At 47.3% G+C, this 24,650-nt stretch overlaps 1 protein-coding gene and 1 non-coding gene across 9 annotated transcripts in view; both read left to right on the top strand.

The window, feature by feature from the left end:
- ACACA (acetyl-CoA carboxylase alpha) overlaps positions 1–20,643 on the top strand; it is a 283,911-nt gene extending 263,268 nt beyond the window's left edge. For all 8 annotated transcript variants that reach the window (XM_004747175.3, XM_004747176.3, XM_004747174.3 and 5 more), the window contains 4 exons: positions 9,035–9,189; positions 9,862–10,032; positions 16,366–16,502; positions 18,319–20,643. In XM_004747175.3, the coding sequence (XP_004747232.1) occupies positions 9,035–9,189; positions 9,862–10,032; positions 16,366–16,502; positions 18,319–18,442 (587 nt within the window). In that variant the 3' untranslated portion in view covers positions 18,443–20,643. The remainder of the gene's footprint in view (positions 1–9,034; positions 9,190–9,861; positions 10,033–16,365; positions 16,503–18,318) is intronic.
- Positions 2,224–2,415, top strand: LOC123389208. The gene has a single exon (XR_006603806.1). It is a non-coding gene; the product is annotated as a U2 spliceosomal RNA (small nuclear RNA).
- Positions 20,644–24,650: the final 4,007 nt, after the last annotated feature.

Below are 24,650 nucleotides of genomic sequence, written 5' to 3'. Positions count from 1 at the left end.
GCCTGGCCCTTCTGCCCAGCATACCCCTCTACCCAAGGCTTCCTGGGGGCAGAGTGAGTATTGTGGCTTCCCATAAGTATTTAACCAGAGAGGGTTGCTGTTACCCCGTGAGGGTAAATGTGCCTGGAGACATCTATGGGAATGCCTGCCTCCCAAGCCTTTTCTTTTAAGCAGCCAGATAACAGGAAAAGGACACTTCCTTGGGTTAAGGGGATTCAGGGGTTAAGCTGGTTTTCTGGCAGAAGTGATCAAAGTACCTGAGCTATGTATGCTTTTCCATCAGTTGTGTCCATCTTCAAGATGTTGTAAGCTGAAAAGAGCTAGAGTCGCTTGTTTGAGTCAGAAGGCAGCATCCTTGCCTGCAAAGTCAGAAGGGAAATTACTTCTGGTCCTAATGCGTGGGAAGTGGCCTCTTGCCCAGTCACCTCTTGAACACACAGTGTCCTCACTTGGCACCATCGCCGTCCAAGCCCTGGGCCCTGGGGTAGACAGGTGCCTCTTTCCCTGAATGAGCAGCAGCTTACCACCCACCTCATCACACTGATTCGGAAGTTCTTTGGTTTGATGCAATATGGTGTAGCAGTGACAGCGTTTTCTGGGGAGGAGAAGGGGCTCTTTTGGTCTGTTCCATTCATCTGGTTGTATTTATCAAAGCACCTGGGCTTGCCTCATCCCAGGAAGCAGTGGTTCACAGTTCTGTCAGATGGAGAGACCTGGCTGGCATTTTGTTGGACTGAACCTAAGCTTCTTTCTGCCTCGGGGCTGTCATCAGAATATGTCTGAGAGACCCTGTTCCTCGCCTGTCCCCAGCTGACCCAGAGCCCCATTCCTTGACCTGCTAGAACTGGAGGGGCAGGGGGTCGGGCTGGCGGAGGGAAAGGAGCAACTAAGGAAAGGAAAATAGTAAAGACTTTGAGACTTAACTGCCTCGAGAATTCAGAGAATTCTGTGCGGCTTCCTGACTCTTATGTGGACTGTCTGCATGGGGGCACAGGGCTGAAGGGGGGAATAACAGATTCTTTGATTCCTATTTGGAAATCTTTGGGTTTACTGTAATGATTTTTAAAAATACGAACAGCAGAGCACTAACACCATTGCAAGGAACCTACGGTTAAACATCCCAGAGAGGGTTGCTATTAAAATCAATATGCAAATGCAGCTGTATATTTAGATAGGTGTGGTCCCTTTGAAGAAAAGCAGATATATGAAAATGGGATTTAAAAAAAAAACTAGATACATTGGGAGAAATTATTCCCATTACAAAAGGATTATTTGCTTTACCAAAGGATTCACTGCAGGGTTCCTTCTAAATAGCTCCCTTAAGGCATTTAAAACAGGATCTGATTTACACAGTTTTTCCAGAATGCTTTTGTGTAAAGAAAGGCACACCTGTGATGGATACAGAAATCGTTTTGCAAGGTTTTTTTTTTTTTCTCCCTATCTTACCATCTTTACAGAGGAATTTCTTTTAACGTTGAAAATGTGATTACACAGATCTTTTAAACAGCTACTTGTGTTTGTACTTCTTAATCTTAATAAGATTCCAGTCTTTTTTATGCTGATTTTTCAGTCTCAAAATTGAGGTACGGGTCTGAGATATTCTGGAGCTGAGTGAGGAGGGTGGTCTCATCCTTTTCTTTAGCTTCATAAGTATTTAACCAATCAAAGCAAATTGCTTTCTTAAGAGAAGGAAGAAGGGCCCATAAAAGTTGAAATTGGGTTTAAATTTACATAGGCTTCTTAGTATAACTAAAAAATAAAAAGCACTTTAAAATCATATTCTTTTATAAAACAGTTTCCCTCTTCACCAGCTTAGGATTGTTGTTACATAAATGAGAAACTGAGCACAGAAAAGAGATTTCTGCAAGGTCACCTAGTGCCTTTGGCTGAGTAGAGAATTTTCAGCCTACCAGCCTGATTTTTATTCTAAGCTTTGAAGGTCTCACCCCTCCCCCCAAATCCTCCACCATGGGATGTGATGTGCCTGTCCACAGGGTGAGGCTCCCCTCCTGCCCTCCTTCAGAGTCATGGCTAGGTTAAAAAAAACACCTCCTGCTACAGAAATCAGCTCCCTCCTCGGAAGCTTCTCTCCAGCTTTGACCCCATGGAGGAGAGATGTGGCTTTTCATTATATCCTGGCCCTGGGAACACCTGACAGGCCAGTGCCCTGTGGACACTTGTGGGTCAATTTAACTTGTTTCATTTAAAGGGCATTGGCTCTACATTGCTTCTTGGCCTTTTGGCTAAGATCAAGTATAGTATCTTTTCTTATCAGTTTAATATCTGATACGCCCTCTATCCGAGGACAATGTATTAAATGGATTTTTGGAAGTAGGAGACCGAAGAGGAGCTCACTCCCATCCACTGCACTTGTCGACCTGCTGTTGCCATACTTCCAGGAACCGTGCACCCCACTCTGGGGGAAATTTTAAAAATAAAAACTGATGGGTTCAGAAGCCAGAGTCTCTAAGCCCAGATCCCCGCTCCACGGTGTCCTAGCTTCAAAGCCTTGGGCACGTTACTGCCCCGTTTTAGTGCCTCAGTTTTCTCATCTATAAGGCAGCCATCTTGGAGGGTGTTTGCGAGGATTAAAGGAGAGAAGAGGTACTTCAACATTTCTAGCAGAGTAACAGCTCTCATTTGATCAGACTAGTACTGCCCTTCTGGATTCAGCTCTTTAAAGTGTTTTTAACTCTAAGGTTGGATTTTTAGGAATTCATGGGGACTTTTTATTTTGGGAGGGAAGAGATGGGAGTAACCTACCTTTCTTCTCCCATTTCAGCCTTTTCCTAAAGTAGGATTCTAGAAAAAGAATGACTTTCCTCCCTGTAGCATATTCTTAAACACACTCGCACATGCACACAACGACTTGCTTTCCTAAAAACCCTGAGGCCCTGCAATCTGGCCAGAAAAGAAAGAAAACCATTCCAAGATATTTAATTGTACAGGGAGCTTACAGGATTGATCGAGAGCTTAGCTTTTTACAATAGTCCAGTGAATAAGAAATGCTCCTGACAAACGATCGATGATAGGATAATCACTCTTTATCCCCCTCCTCATTCTTACCTTCTTTCTTTCAGGAGAACAGGGTTCAGAAGTCAAAAATCTTTATAGACACCGCTTTTAAATTAAGCAGAAAATAGACATTGACATATTTGTTAATCTCCCCTAAATCATTACCAGGGCTGGCTGCTTTGCTGTACAAGGAGAGAGGGGCCTTCAGTGTGCTATACAAGGGTCTAACTAGCTTAAGAGCAGCCTTTTATTTTTAGAAAATAAAATTTAGCAAACCTTTTCTCCCCCAACTTAAAGCACACATATCCTTAACTTTCTCATGTGCTTTTTAAAATACACACATCCTCTACTTCTGTTCCTTGCTTTGATGCTTTTTTTAAAGGCAGGTCTTGAACTGCGATCAGAGGCATTAAGGAAGGAATCAAACAAGGCAAACTTTGGGGGAATGTTCTGTGATCTTCCTAGTCTCAGGAGGGCCAGAGCATTGCAGGTGGTTTTTTTGTTTGTTTGTTTTTGTTTTTTAAAAGATTTTTAAATCTATTCATTTATTTGAAAGATGAAGATCACAAGTAGGCAGAGAGACAGGCAGAGAGAGACTGGGAAGCAGGTTCCCCGCTGAGCAGAGAGCCCGATGTAGGGCTCTATCCCAGGATCCTGGGATCATGACCTGAGCTGAAGGCAGAGGCTTAACCCACTGAGCCACCCAGGTGCCCCATCATTGCAGGTGTTTGTTGTTACTCTTTTAAAGCTCTGGAATAGCTTGTCTGGGTAGACAAGACCTTTGTTAGTCCAGGAGCCAGCCCTGTTTCTCCCTCCAACTTGGTAAAGCCAAGACCTTGTTTCCAGGATGCTGTACTCCTAAGCCCAGAAGTCTTCCCCCTTTGCACCCAGTGCTGAGCTGTGCTTTTTTTTTTTTTAAAAGAAGACTTTATTTATCTATTTGATGGAGAGGTCACAAGTAGGCAGAGCAGCAGGCAGAGAGAGAAGGGGAAGCAGGCTCCCTGCTGAGCAGAGAGCCTGATGCAGGGCTCGATCCCAGGACCCTGAGATCATGACCTGAGCTGAAGGCAGAGGTTTAACCTACTGAGCCACCCAGGTGCCCCCTGAGCTGTGCTTTTAACTACTTTCCTCATACAATGAACTAAACTCTCCAGCTGATCTGCCCATCTGTGGCCACTGCCAGGACACCTGCTTGAGCTGCTGTTGATGCCATTTCATGTGGAAGAACACAAGCCTTGGAGATAACCAAGTGTAAATCCTGACTTTGCTACATAAGAGCTGGATGCCTTTGGGCAAGTAACTTTACATTTCAGAGCCTTGGTTTTTCTCATTTGTAAAATAGATGCCCTGTCTGTAAGGTTGGGTTGTTATAAAGGGTTAGAGGTGATGTATATGAAGCAACTTGGAAAGCGCTCAGTGACACTGAGGCCTGCAGCTTGGCAGCAGTGTTAACAGCTGGCCAGACCTAGGTCTGAATTGTGCATGGTGACTTACAAGCTGTGTGATCCTGAAAGCAGTAAGTGTGGTGCCTGGCACATAGGAAGTGCTCAGTAAACGGTCTGCATTGTATATGGTACAGGTATACACATATATAAGCATAGTGTTGGTTGTTTACCCAGAGAGAGGATGTTCTAAAGGTCTGGAACTTCCTATTCATCCGTATCCTTGGTCCTGCCATCCCCTATCCCTGGCTGGGAAAACTGCTACGGTGTTCATTTGATCTCACAGGAACACGAGGAGCCACCCTCAAATTTTGGGCCTGCCCAGCAGGTTTCAGGGACCCAGCAGGTTTTAGTGTTGGGAACAAGAGTGGCCCGAGTTCCCAGGGTGGGAAGTGATTGCTCACAGTGCTCAGGACCGTGACTGCTTGGCAACCAGTACAGAAGTGTTGCAAAACTAGTCCCACCGCACAACTGGTCCCCTCCCTGAACAGCACCGCACCTGAATGTGGCTCCAGACTTAGAGTCTGGCCTATTGCTACAACCCAAGAGTGAACAGCATGCTCTCCCAAGTGCAGATGTACTGTTTGATTAAGGAGTAAAACATGCATTCAGGTGACTCTCAGAGGACACCAAGCACTCTGCCCTTCATGAGAAGTGTGCATAATTTCTAAGTCATGGGCCGCCTTAGACTAAAGAGTGGAAAACAAGGTCGGGGAGGGGGGCAAGGGCTATGGAGAGAAAGGCTGTGCCTGTCAGGTCCCATGTCAAAGAAACCATCTACATGAACTTTTAAACACTTCCCAGTAGCATCAGAAGGACAAGTTCTTGGATCACTGTAATGAATGAGCCTAAAGTCACTGCTTTCTTGTTTGATAGAGAGATGACTGCTTACTCAGAGTGAAGTAAACATTTCTGTTTCACCCTGGCAGTCAAGGAACCAGGTCTGGCCTCATGTAACAACACTTCATTTGGGTGTTCTGAAACAGGGCAGCCAAATCTGCATGACACTGTGTTCATATCAAGTGGAATGTAAAGAAAGTCAGAGGAGGAATATTTAGTGAGTAATGCTATAGGCCACACTCTGTATTAGGGACTTGGGGTATAAAGAAATGGTTTGACAGACATGACTGATTGAAGAAGTAATCTCATAAACAGACACTTTAAATGTAATGTGGTAAATATGATCAATGTTTACCAAAAAATTAGGACAGGGTGCTTGGGTGTCTCAATCAGTTGGACATCTGCCTTCAGCTCAGGTCATGGTCCCAGGGTCCTGGGATCAAGCCCCAAATCAGGCTCCCTGCTCAGTGGGGAGTCTGTTCTACCCCTGCTCGTGCTCTGTATCTTCTTTCAAATAAATACATAAAATCTTAAAAATACTAGACATGCCCAGGAAATTGATCCTACAGAGCAGGCATTGTTAGAAGCGTTGTCTTGGTATCAGTTATGGAATGGGACTAAGATGGAAATTCAGCTGTATCAGCCAGCCATCTGCCATCATCATTGAGCCTTTCCTGAAATGAACGAGATTCTGCTACTGAAGCACTTCCTTGTCCTCTGCCCCAAGTCTTCAGGGTACCACACTGCTGTACCTGAGACCTGGCTCTGCCCCTTCCTGGTTTTGTGACCTTGGTGAGTTACATAAATTCTCAGTGGCTCAGTTTGCTCACCTGTAAGATGAAGACAGCAAGAATACCAGCTTTGAGGTTGTGTAAGGATTAAGCGAGTTAATAGATACGAAGCACTTTAGAATGGTGCCCTGTACCCCACAAATATTAACTTTGGCTTCTGATTTTTGGCATCAGGGAGCCAGGAAAAACTTTTTTTTTAGCTTGGCTTATTTTTTAACTTTCCATTTGATACAGTTTCACCGAACAGTGACTAGAATAGTACAAAGGACTTCTGATGCCTTTTTCTCAGAGTTACCTGTTGGTAATATCTTGTCCCATTTGCATTATCATTTTCTGTGTGTTCATGTACATGTGCTTGCCTCTGCACTCTATACACATACACACACAGTTTCTGCAAACCCTCTGAGTTGAGTAATCTTCACACCCAACATGGGGCTTAAACTCACAACCCTGAGATCGAGTCACATGCTCTACCAACCCAGCCAGCCAGATACCTCAGGCCCCTATTCTGTAGCATGGTCCTCAGTCTAGGTTTGTTTTGTATTTCCCCATGGTTAAATCCAGATAATGTATTTTTGGCAGGAATATTGCCGAGTGTTATTTATGGTCAGGACATCATATCAGGAGGCATATGTCAGGTTGTCCTATTCTTGGTGATGGTAATTGTGATTACTTGTTTAAGGTTTTGTTCACTTATAATTTATGAGGAGATACTTTGAGATGATGTAAATATTCCATTCCTCATCAAACTCTCACCCAGTAGTTTTTAGTACACATTGGTAATTCTTGGCAGAATCAATTGCTGTGATGGTGGTGAAATGGTGATTTTCTTTTCTTTTCTTTTTATTCTTTTTTATTTGACAGAAAGAGATCACAGTTAGAGAGGCAGGTAGAGGGGGAGGGGGAAGCAGGCTCCCTGCTGAGCAGAGAGCCCAATGTGGGGCTCGATCCCAGGACCCTGAGATCATGACCTGAGCCGAAGGCAGAGGCTTAACCCACTGAACCACCCAGGCACCTCAAAATGGTGATTTTCTAATTCCATCATTCCTTCTATGTCTATTAATTATTATTCTGCTGGAAGGGAGAACTTTCCCTTCCCTTTTCCCCCATTTAATTATTTATATTAGAATGGACTCTCAGGCTATTTCATTCCATAAATATTCTGGTAATTAATATCATCATCCTATTTTGATAAATTTGATGCTCAGACTGTCCCAGATTTGGCCAGTGGGAATACGTTCAAACTGGCTCCTGTGTCCTTTTAACTTGAGTCAGTCACTTGAGTGCTTTCTTGCTTTTTATGGCAGCCAGGCTCATCTTCTGTTTTTCCTGCCCCAGCTTCACAGCCCCAGTTCCTCTTACTAGAGAAGGAAAAATGTTTGCTTCCCTGTCTAGGAGACTACTGAGATAGTCTCATCTCCGAAGGCATCAGTTGGCGCTCCTCCCGTCGGCTCTTTAGGCAGATCCACCCCAGAATGGATGGGCCTTCATCCTATCCCACAGCCCTGCTCTGCATGGCATGGAGAGAAGGTTGCTGCATGTTAGGGCCCCAGTGTGATTGCCCTCTATGGGAGCGCCCAGGAAGACATAGCCATCAGCTCTCTTCCTTGTGGTTTTCAAGTAGTGATGGGCTTTAAAAAAAAAAAAAAAAGGAGGTGGAGGTGGGCATCTAAAAAACCTCATAAAACTGGGTGCTGTGGCTTCATCCCTGTTCTATTAACATGTGTTTATCTAGAATACTTACGGCTCACTCAGCAGCCCAAGGCTGTTTATGTCATATGATTCATAGTGGCATAAAGAGCAAGGCCTGTTCCCAGACAGACATGCTTGAAATAGACCTTTCTCTTCTCCAGCCCATCACCTGTGGTCATGTATTTATTTGTCAGCTTTGGTGACAAAGCATTTCAGGTTGTCGCCAACACCAGGGGCTGTCACCTATAGCTCCTTCAGCTAGACTTATTCCTCTTTACTAGGCAGGCAGCTAAATTTGTGGTATTGATTACAAGTCCCATTCAGAGAGCAATTAGGAAGAAAGCCTAACATGGCAGCACCTCTACTGGGAGACCACTGATTGAAGATGGGGGGGGGGGGGGGAGGGCGGGCAGGCAGGGGTCCTCCCTGCTACAGGGAATTCCAGATTCCTTAGAGGAATCTGTTGAGTGAGGGTGCTGTGTGCTTAGAAGCTCAGTGGTCCAGATGGGATTTGCGAACTAGCTTTCTCTTCTCCCCTCTTCCTTCACTTTTAGCCTAAGAACTAGAATGTCTTTATCAGTCTGGTCAGGGGTTGGCTCTGGAAGTAGGAGCCCAGGTGTTGACTAGGAAGCTGGCTAATCTAATCTGCTGAGCTGGCAGGAGACACACAGGTCTGGCTCTCATTAGACTATATGCTACTGATGTCAGTTGAAGAGTTTTCCAGCCTGAGATTAGAGATTGTGCAGTTATAGCAGCTGCCACTTTAGGAGTCCTTGGGTGAGTGGACATGGGAGAAGGCGCTGCTGGTCTGGACCTGAAGGTGTAGGGACTGCTCCCCTCCCCTGTCCCACGTGCAGAATGGTCCGGCTGCGCAAATGCTGGTCAGTCAGGCCCAGGCATGGAATCATGTGTGGGAAGGAGGGGCCTGGCCATCAGGCTGTAAGACGATGCAGGAGACATGGGCCCCCATGCAGTTGCTGGTGCCCGCTCAGAGAAGGACCTGGAGAGAAGGGACTCCTGTGGCTGCTTTTACAGTTGTGACCTCCACAGCAAAAGGAGGACATGTGGTTTCCCCATGGCAAGATAAGGACCAGTCTGGCATCTCACAGAGTTCTGTTACTCAGTAAAGCGGTGGTGAAGAGCATGGAGAGCCAGGCCACAGAGGGAGGAGGGGTGCTTCCGAGCTTCCTGTGACCGCGGAAGAGAGACTCCGGGTCAGCACAGAGTGTGACGGGCAGGTTTGCTTAATTGCAGGCACCCCAGAGCTCAGCCCAGCAGAGCGGAAGGAGCTGGAAAACAAGCTGAAGGAGCGGGAGGAATTCCTAATTCCCATTTACCATCAGGTAGCCGTGCAGTTTGCTGACTTGCACGACACACCGGGCCGGATGCAGGAGAAGGGTGTTATTAACGTAAGTACGGTGGCTGCCACTTCTCCTGACATGTCAGAGCCCTGCGAGCGGCGGGCATGTGTCTCCTACACACTGGCTCGCAAGTAGAAAGCTGTTAGGGGTGGGTTAAAACAGCTGGTGCAAATCAAACCATTTTCAGGTTTTTTTGGAGAGACTTTTCCCTTTTTTGTGTTATCTGTTATCCCAAAACAATTTCTGATTTACATGACTCTACACTCCTCAGAAGGCAAGTTCCATTTCACTGGTGGGAGACTGCGTCTCATGACCCTCTTCTACGAACAACTGCTCCGGTGGTCATCAGGCTGCGGACCCGGTGCCTGGGTTCCAGCAGCAGTCAAGTCACATTGGATCTGTGTGCAAGTTGTTGGAGCCATTCTGCTCCAGACCAGTTCCTCACTGTCTCATCATCTGGAGAGTCACAGGTCCTCCCAGAACATCTCAGGCACACGTGGAGCTCACATTAGTGAGGCCCTTGGCCATGTGCTGTGCTCTGGGTAGGGAACTGTAGCTCTGAGCTGGGGAGACAGTGGCAGGTGCTACAGTCCTGGCCAGTGTCAAGCCTCTGAGGGCTTGCTAAAGAATAGGTTTTTGTGCCTGTGGAGCTCCCTCTGGAGTGGGCACTGAGCAGGGATTAGGGCTGAGGTGACTAAGCTTATTCTTATCTGAACATAGGATATCCTGGACTGGAAAACATCCCGGACTTTCTTCTACTGGCGACTGAGGCGTCTCCTGCTGGAGGACCTGGTCAAAAAGAAAATCCACAATGCCAACCCAGAGCTGACCGATGGTCAGATCCAGGCCATGTTACGGCGCTGGTTTGTGGAGGTGGAGGGAACTGTGAAGGTAGGTAGATGCCTTTGTGCTCCGCTCCTTAACCCCAACGTGAGGACCCCTAGGCCTCTAAAGGCAAAAGTGGAAGGGAAGCCTATAGGCTTGAGTCCTGTTTCCTCCCCACACAGTGAGTGAGCTTGTCCCTGGTGCTCTGGCCCCAAGATGGGATGGGTCTGAGCCCAGGTTGACCAGATACCAGCATTTGCCCCTGGAATTATAGGCTACACAACACAGTCCATGAGAGGATGGGAGGAAGGAGTTGGAACTTTTATTTCTCTGTTTACTTATACTAAGAAAAAGAAATGGACCTTTATTGGTAGTTATTATATGGGTTAAAAGTAAATCATACATGTCATATATTTATTTTATCAAAATATTGGTTCTATGTGCCGAAACTGTCTTTTCCTGGTGGCTGTTCTGGTCAGAACATTGGGTGCCTCCTGGGTTAGCGCGCTGAGGGAGGGCGGGCCCTTCAGCCTCTTCCTGCAAAGCGTTGCTTGACGCCTCTGCTGACTGTTCTCAAGAAGGAACTCCCAAGATCTGCCGTCATTGTTAAAGCCAGTGAATCTGGGTGCTTCTAAGATTCACCTCTGTGTTAAGCCTCCCCACTTCTTTACGACTGAAAAGCTTCTTTAGATAAATATTTCAGATGTGCAGCGGGCAAGCGCAGCCTTATGTGACACCTGGTTCAGGTTAAGGTCAGTCTGTGGCATCATAATTGAGTGAGACAATTTTGTCAGTGGCTACTGGCAGCTTCTAGTGGAAGTTGGCATTGAAAGTCACGCAAGTGTAAAATAAGAGGTTGTTCTACAGTTAAGAGTGGCCGGCTAGGTAAATGGAGTATGTGTGTGTGTGTGTGTGGCCAGGAGAGGCCCGCACCGCCTTCCTACCACATTAGTCAGTAATGGACGTGCACGGCCTCAGTAAGCACAAGGATGAGGAGAAGGAATAGCTTCTCTCCGAACATGAAGTGAGTGGCTCGGCCCTTCAGTGGTTCCTTAGCATCCCAGAGCCAGGGGACGGTGCGTCCAGAGAAGCAGGTCCTTGCCATCTCTATGAGATGGAGAACAGTGGGCTACGTACGTACCGACTCTAGCTGCCAGAGACAGCCCCAGTCCCCGAGGGCAGGCGGAGGCTGCCTGAAGCCCTGGGAACCAACCCTACCCAGGCACTAAGGCTATCCCCTCCCTCCCATCCACAGAAAACCACATTCTCTTGAGCTCTTTAGTCCAGGAGGGCAGCCGAGGAGGGAGGAAGGGCAGTGATGCTAGGATGTGGCTTTGAAACCTCCTTCCATATTCTGCAGGCTCAGCAGGACGAGTGGAGCGCGGGGTGGCTGATAAGATCTGTAGCGCCCTTGAGAGAAGAAAGTGTTGCACAGTTCACAAGCCGTCGGTGTGGCCTCTGTAGGGCAGGCACAGAGGCAGCTTTGTACGGGGGACTGGCTGCAAACCTTAAAAATGTCACACACATACACACATGCCTTGGTTCTTCAAACAGTGATAGATACTGTGCACGGGGTCTCAAGTGCAAACACCGGCAGAGTCTGGACCTTGGCTTTACACCAGGAAGTGACCCTCTGATCCTCACCACGGTTACTAGCAGGGAAAGGTGTTTGGTGATAGGAGTCTATGAGCCATGCTGTGTGTTTTGTCCCAGAGAATTTGTGTTTTTGTTTCTCTCTTTTAAATCTTAATCCTGAAGAAAGAGATTGAGGGACAGGAAATTTGAAGACACCGTGATGCTCTATAACTTAGCAAGGCAAGTCTTTTGTTTCCCGTAGAGGAATCTGTTCCCAGGAGTCACAGGACTCTGTTGGAACCCACTGGGACAGTCCTGTTGTAGGAAATCGTAAGGTTTATGGTTCAGGGCTTCACTGCAGACGGAAGCAGAGCATCACTGCAGCTCGCCGGAAATGGTACCAAGAACTTGGGTTTAAGTCGGGTCATAGGAACACGGTGTGCATCTGTTGTGTGTGTAGGTTCTCGGTCTTGATTCTCAGACCCATAGTCTGAGTATGTGGTATTTCAAAGACTGATCCCCCCCACCACCAAGCCTCAGTAGTAACAACTGAGATGAGACTCTGCGTGGCGTGGGGCCTAGAGCAGAACATGGTATTCAGAATGTCACGAACATGGCACATCCCAGCCTGGCCGGCTTGGACATGATACTTATTTAAGCCTCGTCCCTTCCTCTGTAAAATAGAGATAATGTTTCTTTCACGGGATCCAGTGAGTTTTAAATGACATGATAAAGAAGGCATGGAAGCCGATGCCTAGCACTCAGTAAACACTCAAATGATGCCCATTTGCTCTTCTCAGCTCAGTTTACCCTCTGATGTGTGCTGAGCTAAGAGCTATAGATGTGTGACTTCCTGATTGTGGCGGGAGCTGTGGGCACGGTCCATTCTCAGTACGTGTCCTCTGATGCGACTTGCTCTGACTTGCCCACAGTCTGGGGTGCCAGCATGTTCTTACGATCCAGACCCTTCACAACCCCTTCACTCTTACTCTGGATTTCCAAACGAGATGGTCAGTCAGTGGAGGCCTTATAAGGATGACAGAGGTAAAAGCACCATTGATAGGGTTGTTGGATTTCCCCAGTCCCCAAAACCCGGCCTCAAGCTACCCCTGGACAAGTCTTGTACACCAGACTTCTAATTTCAGGCCTGGGAAGGAGGAGGGAAGGCAGAACCTGGAAAACACTTTTTGGCCCTGGTAGGGCTGCGCCTGGAGCCAGCTGAGGAGACGGGGTCCACAGGCCGCCCCATCCCACATGGCTGTTTGCTGTTTTACTCCAAAGCCTCAGAAAAAAAGAATCACATTGCTGGAGGGGTCTCCAGCTAGCCCACAAGATGAGTTATTTACAGGGCATGGTAATCGGGACTCACATCCATCAGACTGTGCCCTGGTCACTCTCTGGCCCTCCTGTACACTGAATAAGGAGGACTTAACAGCTATCCAATACTTTGAAAGGAAACTTTCTAAACAGGTCATTTAGATTTTGTGCGATAGACTAATTACTACATACAATTAGTGAAATGGCGTAGTGCCTGAGATACTTATCCACTGATGCAGAGAAAGATAAAGCATCCGCTGAACATGTATTGTAAGGCCAACATTGTGATGTTTAACTATCAATACTTTATTGGTATTAGAATGTTCTGATTGGGAGGAGTGTGAGGCAGGTGACTTATGAGCCCAGGCCTGTCATGAGATTAGCAGCCCAGCATTTCACACTGGCTTTTAAAATCCACACTGGAATGCTTGGAATAATCAGCCATGATTTTATAATTTTAAGGAGGAAAATGATAATGGCTTTCTTTCGGGGAATAGGGTTGGCCTGTCCTTCCGGATGGCTGGAATGATGAGTCTTACATCTCTGTTCTAGGAGGGCAGACAAGGACCCATAGCCTCCCTAACTCCTTGGTTGGGAGCCTTGCTGTTCCCGGTGCATGTGGTTAGGCCTCGGCGTACCTGAAACCCTCCTAGCCCGTTAGGAAAACCCCCTGGCACCGTGGATGCTTCCATTTGTTTGTTTTCGCTCCAGGTGCTGTCAACTAGGAGTTGTGACCACTTCGCCTTGGTGTACTACGCCGGGAGGGAAACTTTACTGAGCTTTGGCTCAGTGGCTGTCATCCAGTTGTCCTATTTTGAGCAAACAGCAGATCTTTCATGCGTGGAGCCATGTCTTCAAAGAGGAGATTTTAGAGCAACAATTCCAAAACTTGGAATGTGTTGCCTTAATCCTGTCTAGGAACTTTTTAAATGTTTCATTTAAACACCTAGCATATTCTGTGGCTGTGGGAGGGGAAGGCAGAAGAGTTCTCTCTAGAGGGTAGCTGGCTTTCCAGCATAGTGTCTGAGCGCCGTTAGAAGCAGGCATCTCGTTAGCTAATACATTACACCAATCAAGGAGAGTTATCTTAAGCCACAATTAATCTGCTCCCTGGCATATGTTGATAGGAAAGCATCATGCTGTTTCTTAATTAAAAGCAAACGGATTAAAAATGATTAATAAGAGTATTAAATATTCTCCTAAACTAAAGGCTTTGGGATTCTTGGGTAAATCTAGTTTTGTTTTTTTGTTTTTTTTTCCCATTCTGAAACCCAAGAAGCATTCACTATTTTTTCCAACGCCCAAAATCTGCATAAGTGAGGGCATGTGCATAAATCCTCAACCTGTGAAGAAGTCTAAATCACCGACGACAAAGTTGGAAGGGTCCGAGTTCGGTGGCAGCGGGTCAGAGGACCACTGTGTCCAATCCATAGTGGGGTGCACAAGTGCTGGGGTGCCAGAGAGAAGACCACCGCATTATGGGGAAAACATCACCACCCCCCGACTTTGTCCATAGAGATTGACGTAGCACCTCCTTTCCTCCATAACCAGACGCTTCCCTGCCCTTTGCCATGGGGACGGCAGCACAGTCCTGACCGGGGCTGGGGCTGACACCCGCTTGGCCATCCCAACCCTGATGAGAAGAGCCCATCTCCGTAGCCACTACGCCAAACAGAGCGGCCATGTTGGGGGCCAGAAAGAGAACTGCATACCAGAACTAGGAAGGGCGCGCTGCTGACCCTTAATCCTGGGCTCCTTAATCCTTCAACCGTGAAGGACTGCGTAAAAATTTCTCGAACTATGGAAGTCAATCACATGATGTAGTAAGCGAGGAGTCACAGCTAACTCACCAGCTAAGTCAGAGATGAGCAAGTGAGAATCTGCGAGAAAGCATTCTTTTTGAAGGCATGAAACAGAAAGTCAGAAAACCGCACCCCACTGCCCTTGACGGGTGTGAAGAAGACAGTGTCCACCCCCCTACCCCACCCTCACACCCCACCCACCCCTATGCCTCACGGATCCTGAAGCGGCAGCCATGGCTCAGGCGCCTTGCTTGTGTACAGGTTTCCTGAGCCACAGCTCAAGCCTCAAAGCCTCTGAGAGTCCCTAATGCACCCACCTATTAAATTACAGCGCCCAACTCATTGTCATTCTGACTTTGACTTCGTTAGTGATAACAGAGAAGGATAGCGCACCTTTAAATGACGAGCTTTGTGTTTAATTACCCAAACAAAATGACATAAATATGAATGAGCCCTAATGGTGGTACTTGGTTTTCCGGAAACCATTAACAAAACGATTCCTAAATGATTTGTAAAGAAAATGAGAGGAGAAGAGAGCAAGGAGAAGGCTATTAGGTTTCTAACACACTCCTGAATTATTATGTAGTCAACTACCTAGGAAATACTCAGCTAAATGATCTTGAAAAAAAGGAGGTTTGTTGAGATTTTCAGGGTTATAGACGCCTTGCCCCTTTGGAATATTCTCATAGAAAGTAAAATGGGGGGTCGGTTTCTGACCTCCTAGCTCTCCCCTAGCGGCAAGACCTCCCCCTCTGTGCCTTGTTGACACTTCCCCAACCAGACAACTCCTCTGCCAGCCTGGCAGGGCCTAGAGACATATTTTAAGAGCTCCTCAGAAAAGACACATTTCTTTTTTTTTTTTTAGTTTTTATTTATTGAGAGTGCATATACAAGTGGGGGGTAGTGCAGGAGGGAGAGAGAGACCCTCAAGCAGGCTCTGCGCCATGCATGGAGCTGGGTGCCAGGCTCGATCTCATGACCCTGAGATCATGACTTGAGCAGAAATCAAGTGTGGAGGGGTACCCAGGTGGTTCAGTAGGTTAAGCCTCTGCCTTCAGCTCAGGTCCTGGGATCGAGCCCCACAGCGGGCTCCCAGCTCAACAGGAAGCCTGCTTCTCCCTTTCCCACTCCCCCTACTTGTGCTCTCTCTCTCACCATGTCTCTGTCAAATAAATAAAATCTTAAGGAAAAAAAAAAAAAGGAATCAAGAGTTGATGCTCAACCAACTGAGCCACCCGGGCACGCCTTAATTTTTCCTTTAAACACATGTTGATTTTAAACTCTATACCCACATGGGTCTTGAACTCACAACCACAAGATCAAGAGTCACATGCAGGCACCCCTCAATCAGCACTTCACTAAACAATTTGGGCTTTTAACTGTTTCTCTCAAATCCATAAGCTGATTACATTCTCTCAGCCTTTGAGGGATAGGTAGAGCCCTGGAATGATAGAACCTGAGTCAGACTGTGAGCACGGATGCCTCCAGGGGCCCAAGAGGCATCTAGAACCAAAAGAAGGAAAGAGAATGAGGACTGCTCCTATCCTGGGGCCTCTTTCCACTACAATGCCAGCTAGAGTGGAGAACCATGACCAACTATTTTACAGTGAGCAAGCTGTTGGAATGAACTTTCCAGATCGTGAACAATCAGGGTGTCCGGCCTGGCCTGGCCCCAGGTGTTTGACCAAGAGTCGTCTGTTTGCAGGCCTATGTGTGGGACAATAACAAGGATCTGGTGGAGTGGCTGGAGAAACAGCTGACCGAGGAAGACGGCGTTCGCTCAGTAATCGAGGAGAACATCAAATACATCAGCAGAGACTATGTCCTCAAGCAGATCCGCAGGTGAGACCCGCAGCAGGGGACTTCTGTAGGAGAAATTGGGCTCGCTTCCTTGGAAGGAGCAAAGATTTAAGAACAAAACATGAGATGGTACCTTACAATCTTTGTGGGTTTTTTCTGTTTGGGACCACTGTAGTTGACCGTCCAATAAAAATAGAGCCTGAAACACTGTTCTTTGTCAGCTCCTGGTCTCTAGGGCACTTAGTAATCTCTGCTAGATGAAGGCTTAGTTCACTGTGCCCAACTCTTAGCTCCAAGTGCAGATCTTCAGACTGGATGAAGGATTCTGTGAGAAAAGCTGATGCCATGGCAGCGTCGTGGGAAACTACCTCCTCCCTTCCTGAGCCAAGAGTTTTCAGTTTTCTCCTTCCAAGGGGGGTGGAGGCAGCCGGGGACATTTGTAAATGTCAGTGCAGAAGACAAGTCTCTACCCTGATCGACCCATTATTTTACAGCTTACCCCATCTGCTTTATCACTTGAGTGTGCTTGCTTTCCCACAGATCCATGCTCCCATATACCTGCTAAGGATAAGTCACATAGGTCATGGCCATCATGGCCCTTTACCCCAAATATTAAAGTGTGTATTTGCTAATATGGATGTTCTCTTATGTAACCACAATAGGATCGATTTTAGTAAATTTAATATTCATAGAAGTTTTTGTTTTTGTTTTTCTGAGAGAGAGCAGAGGAGGAGGAGAAAGAGAATCCCAGGCAGGATCCACGCTCAGCACAGACCTCCATGTGGGGCTCACTCTCATGACCTGAGCCACCCAGGCGCCCCAACATTGATAGAAGCTTATATCTAATAAACCATTTTTCTTAAAACTTGTATTCATTCATTTGAGAGAGAAGGAGCACAAGCAGGGGGAGGGGCAGAAGGATAACCAGACCCCCCCCCCCCACTGAGCTGGGAGCCCGATGTGGGATTCGATCCCAGGACCCTGAGATCATGATCTGAGCTGAAGGCAGGCACTTAATGACTGAGCCACCCAGGCACCCCTGATCCACCATTTGTAAAACATTGCTCGTTTTGATTTTGTCTGATGTTTTCTCATGGTTAGCTTCAGGTTATATGTTCTCCATGGAATAGTACATACGTGAAGTTGCCTTCATGGGGTACCACATGCAGAGACAGCCTGTCATCTGCCCTTCCTGGTGTTAGAATCACCTGGTCAAGGCGTTACTCAGTTTCTCCACTGCATCATTACTGATTTCCCCCGTTGCTCCAAGTCAGTCTCTGGGGACACGCTTAAAGACCATGCAGATCTCCTGTTCCTCATCAGGATTTCCACCCAGATCTAGCATCCAAGGAGGGCTCTTGTCTGATCCAGTCTTTACAGCGAGGTTACAGAAGGATAACTTTCCAACTCTGTGTCCTCCCCAGTCCTCACTCCAGCTCTCCTGTAAGCAAAAAGTCTTCTGTCTTCCTCCATTCATGTAGGTATTCATTAATCTACACCAATAATGAATTTCTATTTTTTTAATAATTTGCAATTCTTTATTACACTCTTCGGTGCCCAGAATGTCCCAGATTTAGCCAGTGGAAACACCTTTGTGCTAGTTCCAATTTCTTTATGACATGCCCCCAATGCTTTTGTTGTTTTGTTTTGTTTTTAAGTAATTCCTTACTTTCTGATATAGCAAAACATGTCACGTCCATCTCGTATTTGCGTTGCTGCTGGGGACTTTTTCCACGTAGGAAGAGAAATGAGGTGTGGTGGGAGCCGAAATGTCAGCATGTAGTCAGACAGTTCATAAGCTCCCCTCATCTAGACACTGCTGGCTCTCTCCTTCACCATCCCCTCTCTTCCTCCCCAGCTTGGTGCAGGCCAATCCCGAGGTTGCCATGGACTCCATCGTCCACATGACTCAGCACATCTCACCCACACAGCGAGCAGAAATCGTGCGGATCCTCTCCACGATGGACTCCCCTTCAACGTAGAAAAAGCCTCCTGCCCATCCCCGCCTTGCCTCTGGAGAAAAGGGCTAGAGCTGCCTCTTCCAGCTGAAACCACTCTAATGAGAAGGCACAGGAGACCCAGCACTGGAATCCAAGTGGCATTTTGCTTCCCCTTGAACGTTTTCAGGTTATGCATGACATACTGGGATATAGGGTCACAAAGCCCCCAGCGGTCACACCCATCCCATTCAGTATTTATTACCTTATCTGTGACTACAGCCCTCTGTCCCTGCCAGGACCTGCGAAGGCAATGAAGGGTACAAGCCTGTACCATGAGGTCTCACTACACAAAAGCAGGACTGCTGCTCCTGGCCTGACAGCTCCTGGGCCCCAGCCCGGGGAAGTGGGAGTTGTGGTCAGGCAGTCAGCAGCCCTCCCTCACCCCTGGCCCCATGAGCCTGCAGCCATAGGCAGCAGAGGAGGGCTGGGCGCAGGAGGAAGCCTCAAGTCCATCGTTTTGTTTTTTACCTTCACGTTCAGCCCGGTACACACTAGGAGAGGAATAGTTCCCGGTTTAATCACATCAAGGTACCTGTTTCTTCTTCGTGGAGTGTGAAATCTTCAAGGTCCTTGGGACCTCCAAGATGAGGGCAAAACCCTGATCCAAGAAGAAGACCGAGTCACTGTTGTTGATTTAGGGGCCTCAACTGTGGGTTTGATTCTCAGAACAAACGGAAAGATGGTTGACCGACCACTACCTTGCATGTCCCTGCGAACCCAACTGTTGGATCTGCTGGGAGCCTCGTGGGAGGTTCAGCAGACTGAGCGGGGCCAAAGCGGAGCCTGGGGGATGGCCCTCTCCTTTGCCGATAAGTAGTTATTCTTGCCACGAGGGTGTGGGCCGGATAGTCTCTCTTTTTTAGGACTTGGAAGGTTATTATAACTTAACTATGAAGCCTGGAGCTTTGATCATTACAAAAGGTTACTAGTGCCTACAGAGTCACTCAGCTCTATATCCAGGGCATCTCTCCTAGCAGCGGACGTCCCTCCTCCCTCTGGGTCTCGTCTCTTCCTGGGGTGTCTGCAAGCAGCAGGCACAGCTTGTCTCCCCATAGCTGCTGAAAGGGACCCTGGTGACATCTCTGCCCTAAGCACCAGGGACTGGCCTTCCCCGGTGTGAGCAGGCTTCCAGGGAACAGAGAACCCACATGACCTTAAGATCATCTACAACTCTGTCATGGTGCTGCTGTCTTCCGGGCTCACTGGGCCCTTCCTGGCCAGCGGCAGGAGCCTCCGCATCAGTGGTAGAGACAGTTTATTTTCAACAACCCATTTACCCGAGGAGGAAAGAGTTTATGGATTCCCCTGTTGGTGTCCCTAAAGCCAGAGTGGCAGGTGATCAAGGCTGGTGTAGCCTCCGGTTCTCATGGTGCAGCTAATTGCACGTGTCCCTGATGACCAAGGAGGGAATGAATCACTAGGACATTTTAGTGCGGTGGTATGAATACTTTTGTACACACTACAGTTTTGAGCCTTAATGCTAGAGTCTGCGCACAATGAGCCCCGCCGCCCTTCCTTGGGAAGCGCTTGTGCAGGTGGCCCCGGGAGCGGGCTACGTCACTGGCTGCCCACTGGTGCGCAGAGCCTCGGTCAGGCGGCCCTGGTGCAAGGTGCCAGCGTTCAGCACCACCAGAGAGGGCAGGAAGAGGTGGGAACCACGTTCAGTCCCGAAAGAGGCATCCACTCCTGCTGGTATCACCTTAAGTAAAAACTGGATTGGCCTTTGATTTTTTTCCATAATTAGTAAAATTCCACAAACCCCTCTGTTTGCCCTGGTGTTTCTCCAGAGGCAGGTGGGTCACACTCAGTTTACGTCTCCCCCTTGACCAGATGATGATGATGCAGTAAGTGAATACAGTTCCTCTCTAGAAGCCTGCACGGCCTGCTCCCCCGTCCCCAGAGCGCCTCCCTGTGGGTCTTCCCCTGGACAGGCTTTGTCATACAGAGCAGCCGGGAAGAGCCACAGACCATTCCATGTGCAAGGTTACTGAGCTCAGAGGAGTAGAAATGATGTACTGACCAAGACTTGCTCGAGTTGAGATTGCCATAGTCCCTTCGTTCACAAAGCAGCCTTCACTGGTCTCATTGAGACTCGACGGACACATACCCTGATGAGCAAGGAGCATCAGTCAAATGTATTCTTTTCACATTTTGTTGAAATAAATGTCCACATTTGTAGAAGAGTCACTGTTTGTCATTTCAGCCCGTGCCCAGCTACCTCGTCCATGTTCCACTGAGCAGGGGAGCTTTCAGCAGGGGTAGGGGGAGCACCTGTCCCACTGCTGCAAGTGGAGCCCTTCCGGGGACAGAATGGCGCGCATGCAGCGCTCCTGCAAAGTGACGTTCAGAGACTTGGGGGCTTTCAGATAACCCCTGGATGGCCTGGGCAGTTTCTGGGGTGTTCTTAGAAGGAACCTCTTGGTTTGCACGATTTTGTGGGGTTTTCTGGGCCAGCTGAATAGCGAATCATTTTCAGAGCTCACTCAAGCCAGTTTTATGGGAAGGTTATGGATTCTCTTACTAATTTAGCTGCTTAATGGATTTTGAATGCTAACTTTGGGCACAAAAAGGCACTAAGGGCAGGGATCTCTTACTTGTGTGCCTTCAACCCTCTGCCTCAGTTTCTGTCTGTAAATCCATGTGGTTGAAGCAAAGAACAAAACACCAATCGCCCAACATTTGCAAAGAAAGGCAGGAGCCACAGACAGCGGGGAAGGGAGGCATTGGCCTTTGCTGAGTATTAAGCTTGGAATGATCTGTTGGTCTCCTGGAGATGTTTAGCAAAGGGTGTTTTTTCCTAAAATAAAATGTTTTATTTTAAATATGTTTTACATATATTTATTTTATATGTATATATACTATGTTGTGAATATACATCCATTTGAATCACCCTAAGGTGAATGTTCTTAGAGTAATAAGAAGGGATACCCGAGGGAAAATTACTCTTTGCCGCCAGATGTCGTATTCCGTGGGCAGGGAGTCCCAGTCGGCATCGACGCCGTGGGCCACCTTCCCTCCTCCCTAAACAGGCAGAGGAGAACCAGATCCCAGGATGTGAACTTGAAGTGTCCCTGCTCTCAGCCCACACCCGTTGGTGGTTCTGGGGAAGGTCAGCAAGACAAATGGGGAAAGGGTCTGCTCCTGCCTCCAGGGACTTTCCTGACACATCCAGTGCTTTCTTCTGTTGGGGAGTGATATTTCCTTCTTTTCAACGAAAGAAAATTTAACACAAGCACTGGTATTACCAGGATAATAAGTAAAGTTAGAACATTCAGGGATTCCGTGATTAACTGACAAACACGGACACGGTGATGAAGACAAGTGCCTAATACCATCACAGGGAGGATGCGTTCTGTGCTGCCTCCAATGTGCAAGGCTTGGTGAGAGGCCTAGAGAAGAACTGACCTGGGAGGCAAACTCAAATGCGGGCTCCTTCGGCTGGCTCCTCCCAAGCCAAAAGCTGAGCCTGCCTGATCCATACAGTGAGGCAGAAAGCACTAAGGGCCACATGAGTGGTACAGACAATTAAGGGCTGAAGCTTCCTGGCAGAGAATGGTTTCCAGATGGAAAAGGAAGCCAAGGCCAAGGAAGACGACATGTCCTGGAGAGAGTGGAGAGCCTTTGGTTGGTTTGGGAGCATGGGAAGACTGGGTACAAAAATTTAGAAAACAGGGGCACCTGGGTGGCTCAGTGGGTTAAAGCCTCTGCCTTTGGCTCAGGTCATGATCCCAGGGTCCTGGGATCGAGCCCCACATCGGGCTCTGTGCTCTGCAGGGAGCCTGCTTCCTCCTCTCTCTCTCTCTCTCTCTGCCTGCCTCTCTTGCTTACTTGTGATCTCTGTCAAATAAATAAAATCTTTAAAAAATAATAATAAATTTAGAAAGCAGCCCAATGGGATGAAAAGACCACTGCCATGTGTGCTGAGAAGTCTAGCTTCCAGTACGGCTCCATGTGTTTGGTCAGTGAGCTGGGGTCCCCTAGGATAGTCAGCCAGGCCACCCCAGGAGGCATAGAGATAATAAGCAACTGTCAGCTGTTTTCAATACTCGGGATCCCTGGTATGCCTCAGGCAGCTAAGGCTCATCATGCCATTGTCTTTCTGATGACAGTTTTGCCAACCCAGCTAGTACTGGCCACTGCCTGCTTGCCAGAAGTTCCAAGAGATAGTTAATGATAATAAATAATGGGAACAGGACATCATAAATGCAGTAGGCAAAATCTTCAAAAACAAGATTCCCTGAGGTGAGGGCAGGGGAGAGAGGCACAAGAAAGATGGGGTAGGAGAGGATAATGGTGTCTCAGCTCTGAGAGGACCTGGAACCATCCAGTGGGCTCTACCCATTGGGCACCATAAGGAGAGGAAATAGACTGGAGCTCAGAGATGGCTGAATGATGGGCCTAATCCCAAACATGCTTACCTACGACTGGTCTGGAGTGAGCAGGAAGGATTGGGGTGAGAAGGGACAAAGGATGACAGACATCCAGGCCCTGACTTGGGAAAAAGCTAACAATACTCTCATCCATGCTAACAGAGGTGGGTATCTTCAGAGCCACTTAAAAGAGCACTTTTGGGGGCGCCTGGGTGGCTCAGTTGGTTGGATGACTGCCTTCGGCTCAGGTCATGATCCTGGAGTCCCAGGATCGAGTCCCACATCGGGCTCCCAGCTGCATGGGAAGTCTGCTTCTCCCTCTGACCTTCTCCTCGCTCATGTTCTCTCTCACTGTCTCTCTCTCAAATAAATAAAATCTTTAAAAAAAAAAAAAACACTTTTGGAATAAGCTGAGCCAGGTTCAAATATTCTGGTCTCTCATTCCTGTTCTCTGGAAAAGTTCCTGCCTCCTTAATCTGTGAAAAATGGATAATAACAAAGAGCTCAAAGGGGTTTTTGAAAAATTACCTTAACACAAATCAAGAGATGGACATTAGTAGCAAATTCTCGATATATGTTAGGGTTCTCCATGTTCTAACCCTCCCTCACACCCATAAGATACAGGATCGGTCATCACTCTAGAGTATCTTCCTCATAAAGCTTTCAAGGAACCATCCCCCTCACCTGAGCAGAAATCTGGGGATTGTCTCCAGACACTAGTTACATGGACACAATGCAAAAGTGTCACTGAGGACTGCTATGGTCTGAATGTCCCCAAAATTGGGTGTGTTGAAATCCTAGCCTCCGCCAGTGATCTATATTAGAAGGCAGGGCTTTTTGGGTGGTGAGTAAGTCATAAGGTTGAAGCCTTCATAAATAAGATTTTGCCTTCTAAGAGGATCCAGACAGATCCCTTCCCTTTTTTATCATGTGAGGAGACAACGTGAAGTCAGGGACCCCGGAGAGAGCCCCCACCTGACCATGCTGACATTCTAGTCTCAGACTTCCATTCTGTTGTGGCAGTCCAAATGGACAGAGACAAAAAACAAAACAAACAAAAAACCAAAAAACAAAACCACAACGGTGCTGCTGTTAACAAACCTAAACATGTGGAAGCATCTGGATACGGAGGGAATGTACTGCAACATAATAAAGGACATAGATGACAAGCCTGCAGTTAACACCAAACTCAACAATGTAAAGCTGAAAGCTTTTTTCCTAAGATCAAAGATTAAGGATGAGGATGCCCCTTCTTGCCACTTCTGTTCAACATAGTACTGGAAGTCCTAGCCAGAGCAATGAGGCAAGAAAGAAAATGCATCTAAATTGGAAAGGAAGAAGTAAATGGGGAAGGAAAGAGTAAAATTCCATTTGCAAATGACATGATATATACATACACACACACACACACACACACACATACATATATGAAGAATGCTAAAGACTCCACCAAAAAATTCTTAGAACAATGAGTTCGGGGGTGCTTGGGTGACTCAGTGGGTTAAAGTCTCTGCCTTCAGCTCAGGTCATGATCCCGGGGTCCTGGGATTGAGCTCCACATCGGGCTGTCTGCTCAGCAGAGAGCCTGTTTCCCCCTCTCTCTCTGGCTGCCTCTCTGCCTACTTGTGATCTCTGTCAAATAAATAAATAAAAATCTTAAAAAAAAATGAGTTCAGTAAAGTTTAGGATACAAAATTAAAATACAAAAATCAGTTGCATTTCTATACACTAATAAACTATTAGAGAAATAAAATCCCTTTTGTGAGTGAATAAAAAAAAATACCTAGGAAAAATTTTACTGGAGGAGTAAACACTTTTTT

Source organism: Mustela putorius, unplaced genomic scaffold (assembly GCF_011764305.1).
Source record: "Mustela putorius furo isolate JIRA1106 unplaced genomic scaffold, ASM1176430v1.1 tig00003962_pilon_pilon_pilon, whole genome shotgun sequence".
NCBI lineage: Eukaryota > Metazoa > Chordata > Mammalia > Carnivora > Mustelidae > Mustela > Mustela putorius.
The sequence above is the reverse complement of the archived record's forward strand: the minus strand, read 5'-3'. Positions and strand labels throughout refer to the sequence as shown.